Below are 12,201 nucleotides of genomic sequence, written 5' to 3' on the forward strand. Positions count from 1 at the left end.
GGGAGCCCCCCAAAAAATCAAAGGGGGAAAAAACCTGGATGTACGTTTCCAAACTATAAGATAAAAAAACAAATCGAATAAAACCTACATGCAGCAGCAGTGTTTTGTGTTGTGTAGGCTCCTATGATGTACATATTTTGTTACGTGCAAATGGCTTTTAGATACCCATTAGGTCCATAAATTACCACGTAGCATATACAGTGGTACCTCGCAAGACGAATGCCTCGTAAGACAAAAAACTCGCAAGACGAAAGAGTTTTTCGTTTTTTGAGTTGCTTCGCAAGATGAATTTCCCTATGGGCTTGCTTCACAAGATGAAAACATCTTGCGAGTTTGTTTCCTTTTTCTTAAAACCGTTAATACCCAGGGAATCCGTGCTTCGCAAGAGGAAAAAACTCGTAGAACGAAAAAACTCGCAGAACGAATTAATTTCGTCTTGCAAGGTACCACTGTACCTCGGGTTAAGTACTTAATTCGTTCCGGAGGTCCGTTCTTAACCTGAAACTGTTCTTAACCTGAAGCACCACTTTAGCTAATGGGGCCTCCTGCTGCCGGAGCACGATTTATGTTCGTATCCTGAAGCAAAGTTCTTAACCTGAAGCACTATTTCTGGATTAGTGGAGTGTGTAACTTGAAGCGTATGTAACCCGAGGTACCACTGTACAGTCATACCCCGGATTGAATGTGCTTCAGGTTGAGCGCTTTCGGATTGCACGTTACTTCCAGGTTTCACCGCTCGTGCATGCGCAGATGCTCAAAATGGCATCATGCGTATGCATGGAAGTGGCAAAACGCGAGCCACGCACGCGCCATCGCGTCTTATGTTCCATTCAGGATGCGAACGGGGCTCCGGAACGGATCCCGTTCGCATCCCAAGGTACATATCTCGGGTTACAGACGCTTCAGGTTACAGACTCCTCTTAACCCGAGGTACCACTGTATTCAACACACACAAAACAGCGGCAATTTGTCGTTGACAAAGGACAGCTGGACATATAAAGGGCCCCGTTACCTTCAGTAGCTTAGGGCCTCATCAAACCTAAATCCGGCCCTGGATAAAGGGTATTGAAAAAGGAGATTTAATAGATTGGATAAAAGTTATTCAGTCGCAGAAAAGAGAAGAGATGGTTATTGGAAACCGGGGTGGGGGGGAGAGAGAGAGACCGGGGGTCAGAAGAACTACTATAAAGATATTGAATTTGTTATGGGTTAATGCAAATAATACTGTATGTGAAAAATTTCTAAAATTACCGTATATATCTATATAGGCGTTTGAGAACCAAGGTAGCACTGTGCAGGCAAACAAAGGAAGGAGTTATAAAATAAAGATATGAGGGGGGGGGAGTGCAGAGAGATTTGATATTCCTGAAAAGAGAATTTATTTGAACATAGTAATAAAATTTTCGCAAATTGCTAGCTAGGAGCCATACAGCCCATCATTACAGGCAAAAAGGAGTTACCGTATTTTTTGTCCCTTAGGACGCTCCATCCCATAGGACGCACCTAGTTTTTTGGGGGGGAAATAAAGGGGGGGGAATCCTTTATTTTCCCCAAGAAATCAGGTCGGGGAAACCAAACCAGGTCGGGGAACAGCGGGATGGAGGCGCTGCACTTCCCCGCTGTCCCCCGAGCTTGTGTGGCCGGCTGATGTCCGCCCGGCGCGCGGGGCGCTCTGCTTCAGGGCGCTATGCGCGCCGGGCAGCAGGCTGCTATCCGCAGCCTAGGGAGCCCTGCGGAAACTAGCGTGAGCTCCCCAGGCTTGCTGATAGCTTCCTGAAGCCTGGAGAGCGAGAGGGGGCGGTGCGCACCGACCCCTCTCGCTCTCCAAGCTTCAGCGAAAGCCTGTATTCGCCCCATAGGACGCACACAGATTTCCCCTTCATTTTTGGAGGGGAAAAGTGCGTCCTATAGGGCGAAAAATACAGTATACACAATTACAAGCAGAAGTCTAATGTCCAGGTCAAGGGACGCTTTTTAACGTCTCGTGTTTTGCTCTGTATTTGCTACGTGCTGAACATAGGAGCGGGGGGGCCTTCTGCCCCCACTCCACAAATTCCCATTCAAAATGTCTCCTACAAAATGTCTCCTGCGAAAAAGACACAAAACTTACAACACTGGTGCTGAACAAATTCAACAGGACGAAGGATTAAAATATAAATTTGATATTTCCATCAAAATGTTAAATACAGTGAAATGATTAGCTATTCACAACCTTCCAAATGGATAAATGAACAACTCGGCTCTCTTACAAACATACGGTCCAAAAAGGCACCCTCCCTCCCTCCTGCCTTAAATTTACATCACAGCAGTTTCCAGAGCCAATACTGTAAAACTCAAAACATCTGTTTGGCTCAAGAGAGCTATGATCAAATTGGAAAGAAAGACCTGATTGTGTGTACAGTTCCCTCGTGACCATGCGCTCAACTCTTTTGGATTACAGCCATGAATTGCAGAGACTTGGTTCACCTTTTGCTTATAAATCAGGATTAATTTCACTGAAGTATAAAGTGGAACAGAAGGTACTGTAGTCATGTACTACGCTATTTGCATCAGAATTCACATTCTGCTTTCTGTCTGCGTTTAGATCCTTCTGATCGGAGTTCAAGCCAAGAGCATGTTCAGCGTAATGGTTTTACTGGTGCGGGTCGGTAAATGTGCCCATGTTGTAAACAAAATCTGCCCTTTTTCCCTTATGGGGTATCCAAGATCCCTTATAGAGTCCTTACGTGGGTTCCCTATTGGTAGGAGAAAATAACAGAGGCCAACCAGAGAATACTGAGAAGCAAAGCCGCTAGTAAGCCTGATCTTTATTGAACTGTTGCAACAGGGTGCTCCCCTCACACGCATGAAAGGAGGGGGACCCCGAACAAAGATGTGCCTGCCCTTATATAGACATTTTAAATTCCCTGCCCTGGAGTTCAAGACCCCCCCCCTCCATACATCATACATACATCACAGAAGGGGTGTAACCCAAGATCTCCCCCCACAAACATCATACCTGCATCACAGAAAAGGCGGTCTACAACAGAAATTTGAATGTTGTTGTTTTTCCTGCCTGCCAGGTTAATGCCTTATCTGATTGCCTTTCCTGGTAGTCTGCCCAATGGTGATTTATAAATTCCTGTAACAAGGAAGGTTTTATTCACCTCCACCCTCCTTGCAGAGAAACATTTGGCCAGCTTGAGAGTCAAAATGGTTTCAGGACGGTGTTCCTGTGCTGATCTATGTACGTGCTTGGTTGGTACATTTATGAACATTATATAGATATATATAGATATAGATGACCTTAAATGTTATTATTACACCCATCACTGGGTAATATGGACAGTGGTGTGGTGCTGGGCAGATCACAGACTTTTTTAGATCGGGAGTGATGCCATCACCCGCCAGACTAGGCATAGCTGTCAACTTTCAGATTTGAAAATAAGGGATCAGCAGCCTCACCTGTCCTGGGAACAGTCTACGGGATATCTAACAATCTGGGATAGCAGCGGAATAAGGGAATTTCCCCGCAAAAAAAGGGAAGGGTGTTATGTACTGAAGTTCTCACCCTGGGCCAGCAGGGGGATACTGTAGGTAGTTTTCACTCAGGTCCACATCAGTTATTTTAGGCGGGAAACCCTGGGTTGTTGTTGCTACAATGTTGACAGCTGGCTGCCTATAAAAGCAGGCCGGCTGAGCTGTTTGCTGTTCCAGCTTACAAAATAAAGAGCTGCTTTGGAGAAATCGCTGTGTCGTCTTCCATGTCTACCCACTATTTAACAGTTGACAGCTATGCAGACTAGGGCACCAGAATGAGTAATCATCCGTCCTTGCTTGATAGTCATATGAAGCTTTCAAGGCTGTTTATGACAGATTAGCATCAAGGACGCCAGAGAATGGAGAAAATATTGAAGTGAAGGCTGTGTCCTTCTTTCACCCAACCCTTCCATGGAACTCCTACTGCATGGCAACTGTTTCAATAGTAATACTGCTTTGCAAGATGGAATGCATAGCTTGCATAGCTCATTTAAAACTGCAGGCTGCATTTCAGCTAGCTGAGGATATTTTGTATGGAAATATATATGCATGGTGGGGACCCCACAATTCTTCTCAGTGGCTGCTCCCAGGCAACTTTGCAACTCCCTGGAGGAGCTAGACCAGCTTGCAACTTGCTGTCTTCTTGTGTTGTTGTTGTTATTATTATTATTATTATTATTATTATTATTATTATTATTATTATTATTATTATTTTATTTGTATACTGCCCTTCATCCATAGATCTTGGGGCAGTTCACAGCACAAAAATGTTCCAGTGGGTTTGGGAAAACTGGCTGATTTTTAAATGAGAGGGCTGGCACCGTGCTGTTTTTATGGTAAATATTTGTATGTTTTCAAAGCAAGATTGTATACATGCATATGGCTTTAATTCCATTAACGTTTAAATGGTGTGGGGGTTTTTTAAACGACTCGTCCCCCTCGATTTTTTCTTTTAAGTGTAAGCCGCCTTAAGTCCCCTGAGGGAAAAAGACGGGCTATAAATCAATATAATGTAATAATAATCATAATAACAACAACGCCACCACTCTGTTTCCTAAATCTGCTGTCTATATAACCTGCTGAAAACTGCGCCTATTTTGCCCTCAAATATGTAGCTGTTTTGAATTACAGTATGCAATTTATTTATTTTTATGGGGCCCCATTTTCGACAAATTTCGCCCCGCACATAGAGAGCATGAAGCGCCATAATCCTAGAGGAGGCCCGAAGCTCCAACTTCCTCCCCCGGATTTCCTGTTTCCCAGAAGGCCGCGCGAATCACTTCCGGTGCAGCGCCTCACTTCCGCCCTCGTGGTTCTTCGCGCCTAGGAGTTCGCGGTCTCCTGCGCTGGGTCTTCGCTTCGCTCGCCCGCCTTCGCTTGGAAAGAGCCGCTTTTTGCGGGAGGCGCCCCGGCTCCGTCCCGCTGCCGCCATGCTGGTTTTATTCGAGACCGCGGCCGGATACGCCATTTTCAAGGTGATCTGAAGGCGCGACACGTGTCGAGTAGGGTTCCCACGTGGCTGCTGCTAGCGGGAGATTGGAGGCTGCTGGCTGGGCGGATAGGGGTGGGGGTGGTCGGTGCTCTCGGTTTATACGTTCGCTAGCAATAAGTCGAGAAATGGTTTTGGAACAAGGAGGATAAACGTGGGGAAACCCCATCCTCCCTTATAGCGGACCCGGTTTCTTTCCCTGCCACACCCCAGCATTTGGGGGGGGGGGGGCTTGTAGGTCTTCCCGCTAAGCTTAAAACTTGTAAGCCTTCCTGGGGAATTATGCTGTGTTGTTGTTTAGTCGTGTCCGACTCTTCGTGACCCCATGGACCAGAGCTCGCCAGGCACTCCTGTCTTCCACTGCCTCCCGCAGTTTGGTCAAACTCATGCTGGTAGCTTCGAGAACACTGCCCAACCATCTCGTCCTCTGTCGTCCCCTTCTCCTTCTGCCCTCCATCTTCCCCAACATCAGGGTCTTTTCCAGGGAGTCTTCTCTTCTCATGAGGTGGCCAAAGTATTGGAGCCTCAGCTTCAGGGTCTGTCCGTCCAGTGAGCACTCAGGGCTGATTTTCTTCAGAATGGATAGGTTTGATCTCCTTGCAGTCCATGGGACTCTCAAGAGTCTCCTCCAGCACCATAATTCAAAAGCATCAATTCTTCTGCGATCAGCCTTCTTTATGGTCCAGCTCTCCATACATCACTTCTGGAAAAACCATAGCTTTTACTATACGGGCTCTGGTCCATGGGGTCACGAAGAGTCGGACATGACTAAATGACTAAGCAACAAAAACAGTTGGAAGGGACTACGAGGGCCAACCCCCTCCAGCACAGGAATGTGGGGTTCGAACCCCCAACCCTGACATTAAGCTGAGCTATCCCAGCAGTGTATTAGTAAATGATCCTTAAAACAGCCCTGTGAGGTAGCCTCCATCATCCTGGTGCCCTCCAGCTGTTTTGCACTGCAGCTCCTAGCCATGTTGCCTGGGGGTGTTGGGAAACGTAGTCCAAAATGTTTGAAGGACACCAGGGATGGGGGGAGTATTGCTGTTACAGCAGATTTAGGTAGGAAGAGGGAGAGAGATAATTGGTTCAGGCTGCCTAGAGAGTGAGAATTTAGCTGGGGACTTCCTAGTTCTCAGCTCTTGCCTTTTACCAGCTCTCCTGCATTTTATCCACCGTTAAAGTATCCCATTGTATCTACATCTTCACCCATTTCTGCCAAGAGGAGGGGACTGTCTTTACTTCTGAGTAAAGATGCATAAAATTAGACTGCATGGAACAGGATTAATTTTGTACTTGACACAGACATCTTGCTTGAGATGTCAAAGACCACAGGCTTTTCCCTCTATTTGAGAAGCAGCATGTAAGATTACTGAATACTTCTAAAACATGGCATCTCACACTTGCAACTATATTTTTTTCTGGTTAGAGATGTAGTAGAGAGTTGGTGTGGTGGAATGGCTGTTTTCTACATTGGAACTGGAGAGATGTTTTGTGCATTTCATCTTACTTACATAGCAACATTGAATCTTGTCAATTTTGTGTGTATTTAATCTTACTCCTTATCTGTCATAGGTTCTAGATGAGAAGAAACTCCAAGAAATTGACAGCTTATGGAAAGAATTTGAAACTCCTGAAAAAGCAAATAAAGTGTAAGTAACTTTCTCAAGTAACTTATTATTTCATTCCAGTATAGAGTACACCTTCATCTCTCTGCTCACGTAGGAATCACTGTTTTTTGCCTAGCACCAGTCCTTGGGTTATTTTGTACGCACAGCTCCCTCTTAGAGTTATAAATCTGCTAACATTTTTCCTCCACTGTTGACATGACAACTCTACAGATGCAGTTGGATGGCAGGAACCTTGCTGTAGCGGAAAGGCTTGCAAAGTATTTTTCAACAGGGTTAATACCACTCAGAAGTGAGGTTTAGCTACAACCATGAAACAGAATGTGTTGATAATCTTAGCTCTGCCCCTCAGGCATAATTAGACCCACCAGGCCTCCCCATTTGGCCTGCCAGGCCATTTTGGACAAACCATGACCACCTGCCCTACAGCTGACATAATATATTAAATCAGTTGTGGGGCAGGTAAAATCACATCTGGGGCAGAAAGGGTTTTGCAGGCACCACTCATTGGCGGTGCCCGCAAAGCTGTTTGCAAGGTGTTTTGAAGCCACAGCTATCAACTAGCGGTCAGGGCTTCAAAGCACATCACAAGCGTTTCTGCAGGCATCTACAGTCAGCTTATTGTTGGTGCTCTTGAAGAGCAGACTAAACAACTGTAATTCTGGCTGTACCAGGGAATTTTCCCCTCCCTGGGGAACTTTCTAGTGCAGGTATGTCCAACCAAAAGTAGCCTGAGATCTACCATCCAATATAAAAAACTAACAGTGATCTACCATACTCTCCCATTGTCATTCTTCAACTAAAACATATTATATTTGGCTGAGCTTATGATAAAAATAATAACAAATGATAGTCGCTTCCATAAAACATGAAAAGCTCATCATAAATCAATATATTTTTTAAAATACATACTTTGTATACTTGCAATAACATAAGAAAAGAACATTGAGGACAGCGTCTTACATAATCAGAACATGATGCATGGATTGTTCACAAAATCTCATGCCATAATAAATGTGTTACGTCTTTAAAGTACCCCAGACTCTTGCTGTTTTTCAAATGAGTCAGGGGCACATATCAACCACAGCGGTTTCCCCCATAGTTCGAAACAGAAATTGGGTAAGCTCAACTGCAGAGTTGACAGCCTTCAAGCACCACCTTAACTGGATGAAACCTATAGAATCCCTTCCCCCTGGATCCAACCCACCCTTTCCTTTCAAGTAAACCTAAACCTTTCTCTCTTTGAGGAGCCAGCGCGCAAGGCTACACACACACAAACCTCCCCGCATGGGTGGGATGGCAGCCAGGAAGAGTCCCCCACTTCCTCGCCACCTGCTTCTCCTTCTTTAGAGAGAAAGTGAGAGAAGCCCTGTGCGCTGGCTCCTCGAGAGTAAGGGCTGTTGGGGGGGGGCGGGAGATCGATAAGAGACAATCACATGATCTACAAGTTGATCCCAATCGACCTGTTGGACAATGCTGCTGTAGTGCGTCTGAAGGGGCCGGAGTATGAAATAATTTTGGATAATAAATTTGATCTTATTGGAGTCAGAAACAATGAGGTATGCTTAGATAAACTAAAGGGACCCCTGACCATTAGGTCCAGTCGTGACCGACTCTGGGGTTGCGGCGCTCATCTTGCTTTATTGGCCAAGGGAGCCGGCATACAGCCTCGGGGTCATGTGGCCAGCATGACTAAGCTGCTTCTGGCAAACCAGAGCAGTGCACGGAAACACCGTTTACCTTCCCGCTGGAGCGGTACCTATTTATCTACTTGCATTTTGACGTGCTTTCAAACTGCTAGGTTAGCAGGAGCTGGGACCGAGCAACGGGAGCTTACCCCATTGTGGGGATTCGAAAGGTTAGATATAGTAATAACTATGTTTTTTGTCATTATTCTAGAATAGTTCTCTAGCAAGTCTTAAATATCTATGGCTTAGTAGTAGGAAGCTATTTGTCAATCAGACTTAATAGGTTCTGTTTTTCTCTTTGGTAGGTTAACCTGATGGGTGACTGCAGACTTTTCATTTTTCAGGTTTCTTGTGTTTTAGAAGTTGGTAGCTGATACTCTGTTCCCCATGATACTGATAAAAACTGTTTGGTATATTTTATTTAGAGTGAAACTGAAACACTTTGAGAAGTTTCAAGACACCACTGAAGCTCTTGCAGGTAATCCCTTCCTTTCTTTGGTGGCTGGCTGATCTGTTCCTGGCAAGCTTAGAATCATTAGCTGTGAGAGTAGCTGACTTTTTTCTAGTGTGTTTTAAAACTTAATATTACTCATTAAGTCCACAAGAAACCCCCACACATCCCGCCTGCTAATGCAAGTTACAGTGGTACCCATGGTTAAGTACTTAATTCGTTCTGGAGGTCCGTTCTTAACCTGAAACTGTTCTTAACCTGAAGCACCACTTTAGCTAATGGGGCCTCCTGCTGCTGCCACGCCGCCGGAGCACGATTACTGTTCTCATCCTGAAGCAAAGTTCTTAACCCCAGGTACTATTTCTGGGTTAGCAGAGCCTGTAACCTGAAGCGTATGTAACCTGAAGTGTACGTAACCCGAGGTACCACTGTGTTTGGGGCACATCAGCAGTTGGTGGTAGGAAGGGACTAATTTTCATGTAGCTTACGAAAATGTGCTTCCATTCCCTTCTCCAGATGAATACGTCTTTATAAACCAGGGCAAATTAATGTAATCAATATGGTGTGCCTCTGTGCTAGCCACCCAGACAATTCCTAAACGAATGATGAGCAAATTTGCCTGCATCTGAATGTGTTAACACAGTGACCTCAGTGGGATTTTATAGCAGATTGCAGCCTTAGAATTGGAGGGAGTAAAAGCCAGCTTCCTTCACTGATGCTTCATTCGTAGAACTGAATCCCCAATTTTTGGTCACTGCCACAGAGACAACAGATAAAGTTCGGTGGGTGGCCGGTATTAGTACATATTTTGTTCCATTATGAACTTTGCCAGGCTGGGAATGTTAGACAGTCTGCAGGGGTTTTTTTTTACAATGATGTGCTTTCTCCTTTAAGCATCCACTGCTCTGGTGGAAGGCAAGATCAACAAGAACTTAAAGAAAATCTTAAAGAAGATAGTTGCCAAAGATGCACACGAACAGTTGGCCGTAGCAGATGCCAAACTGGGAGGTGTAATAAAGGTAAGTTCTGGTTTTTATGTGCCCTGGCGATGTGGTGTTCAGATGAGGTGGTTTCTCAAGGCCTGTGCTAGTCTTCTTTATAGCTCCAGAACAATGAGTTTGTGCTGCATATCTTCCTTTTCACTGCATTCAGAAATGATGTGTGCTTAATGTAAATTAATCGGTGATGACTGTTGATGCTTGATTTGTTGGTACTGATATTCTGGGACCATGCTTTTCGCTGACCATGATTATTATGATTATATACTGATTACAGGGTACCTACATTTACTAAGGGCTGCATACAGATTAAAAACCAAGGCAGTCCTTGCCTTTAGACTTGGATTCTAGCATAAAAGGTAAAGGGACTCCTGACCGTTAAGTCCGGTCGTGACCGACTCTGGGGTTGCGGCGCTCATCTCGCTTTATTGGCCGAGGGAGCCGGCGTACAGCTTCCGGGTCATGTGGCCAGCATTACTAAGCTGCTTCTGGTGAACCAGAACAGCGCACGGAAACGCCGTTTACCTTCCCGCCGGAGCGGTACCTATTTATCTACTTGCACTTTGACGTGCTTTCAAACTGCTAGGTGGGCAGGAGCAGGGACCGAGCAACGGGAGCTCACCCCGTCGCGGGGATTCGAACCTCCAACCTTCTGATCGGCAAGTCCTAGGCTCTGTGGTTTAACCCACAGCCCCACCTGCGTCCCTCTGGATTCTAGTATAGCCATTACCAGATTAAAAAGACAATTACAAATCCGTTTGAATATTTAATGCGTCAACCATAAATCCACAGAGATGTCGTGGACCACCTGAATGAAGCTCACCAGTTTGGGAACCTCTGTTGTAGTAGGCATGATACAGAAGGAAAAGATGTAGGGAGGGAAGAGGAAAACAAGTGAATTCAAGTATAGTCGTACCTTGGAAGTTGAACGGAATCCATTCTGGAGGTCTGTCCAATTTCCAAAACGTTTGGAAACCAAAGCCGTGGAAGCCCCGTCAGAGGTTTGGCTTCCAAAAATAGTTCACAAGCCGGAACAGTCACTTCTGGGGGTTGTGGCATTCAGGAGCCAAAACATTCAAGAACTAAGCTGTTTGAAAACCAAGGTACGATTGTACTAGTTCTAAATAAGCTTTGTTGATAATGCACTGGACTAAAGTAATAGATTGTTAGGGCCACATTTTTCTGGATATTTTTTTTTCTATCTCCTGTGTCTTGTGCTATCTTTACTTCTTGACTTGTGAAGAAGTATGGAGATTAAAAAAAGGTTAACAGGGAAAGGTTTGAATTAATGTCAACATTAAAGCTAGTGCCTTCGTTTTTATCTAAAAGGCTAAGTTGGTACAACAGTGGTTGCCAATTTGCTTAAATAAGAATTCTCAATGGTTATTTCACTTCAAGGAACTGCCAGATAGCCCTGCTTGTGGGTTAGCGTTGGGCTACCTTACCTTTCTTAGGTTCTGCTGCTGTTCAACAGTAAACAAATTTGTTGTTGCAATAATATCAAAATGGGGATCACCTTTTTTCCCTCCTGCAGGAGAAACTGAACTTAAGTTGCCTGCACAGCCCAATGGTCACTGAACTGATGAGAGGCATCCGTTCTCAAATGGAAGGGCTGATCACTGGCCTTCCATCGCGGGAGATGGCAGCTATGTGCTTAGGCCTGGCACACAGGTAATACAGACGTCTTGCCAGCCCCGACTTGCTCGTTTCTATGCTCTGTATAACTTTCCCCCGGAGGATACCGTTTCCTGCGAAGTGGAATGGCACGCTTCGACCCCAGCATCTACTTACAGCGTCTTGTACATGTTAGCGTATTTTTTGCTCTATAGGACGCACCGGACCACAAGACGCACCTAGTTTTTAGAGGGGGAAATCAAGAAAAAAAATATTATTTCCCAGCCCCAAAGAGCAAAGAAGCCAAGACAGCGAGCGGGATCCATCCAGCTGGCTGTCTTGGCTTCTGCCATAGCCGCACAACCTCTCCAGCTGGGAGCTAAACCTCTCCAGCATGGCTAAAGAAGCGTGGCTAAAGAAGCCAAGGCAGCAAGCGCGATCCATCCCGCTCGCTGCCTTGGCTTCCTCTTTAGCCTTGCGCAGCCTCTCCCGGCTGGAGAGGCTGCGCACAGCTATGGCAATTCCCCCACCTCCTGCAAAAGCCCACAGGAGCCGCGCACCCTTTAAGGAGCGCACGGCTCCTGCGGGCTTTTCTACGAGGAGGGAGAAGGGTCCCTTCTCCCTCCTGGGGAAAAGCCCGCAAGAGCCGCGCAAAGCTTGTGTGCAGCTCTTGGGGGCTTTTCCTGCCTGCCTCCCCCCTGCATTCACTCCATAGGACGCACAGACTTTCCCCCTTAGTTTTTAAGAGGGAAAAAGTGCGTCCTGTGGAGTGAAAAATACAGTAACTTTTACAAGTTAGTCCTGTTCTCAGTTC

The 12,201-nt window shown here is 45.6% G+C and overlaps 1 protein-coding gene across 1 annotated transcript in view; it reads left to right on the plus strand.

The window, feature by feature from the left end:
- The first annotated feature begins 4,811 nt into the window (after positions 1-4,811).
- Positions 4,812-12,201, plus strand: part of NOP58 (NOP58 ribonucleoprotein) — a 31,605-nt gene continuing 24,215 nt past the window's right edge. Inside the window, exons 1-5 of the mRNA XM_081928704.1 lie at positions 4,812-4,994; positions 6,584-6,660; positions 8,750-8,802; positions 9,670-9,794; positions 11,308-11,444. Coding sequence (XP_081784830.1) covers positions 4,950-4,994; positions 6,584-6,660; positions 8,750-8,802; positions 9,670-9,794; positions 11,308-11,444 — 437 coding nt within the window. The 5' untranslated portion in view covers positions 4,812-4,949. The remainder of the gene's footprint in view (positions 4,995-6,583; positions 6,661-8,749; positions 8,803-9,669; positions 9,795-11,307; positions 11,445-12,201) is intronic.

This window comes from Podarcis melisellensis, assembly GCF_964234715.1.
Source record: "Podarcis melisellensis genome assembly, chromosome: 1".
Taxonomy (NCBI): domain Eukaryota; kingdom Metazoa; phylum Chordata; class Lepidosauria; order Squamata; family Lacertidae; genus Podarcis; species Podarcis melisellensis.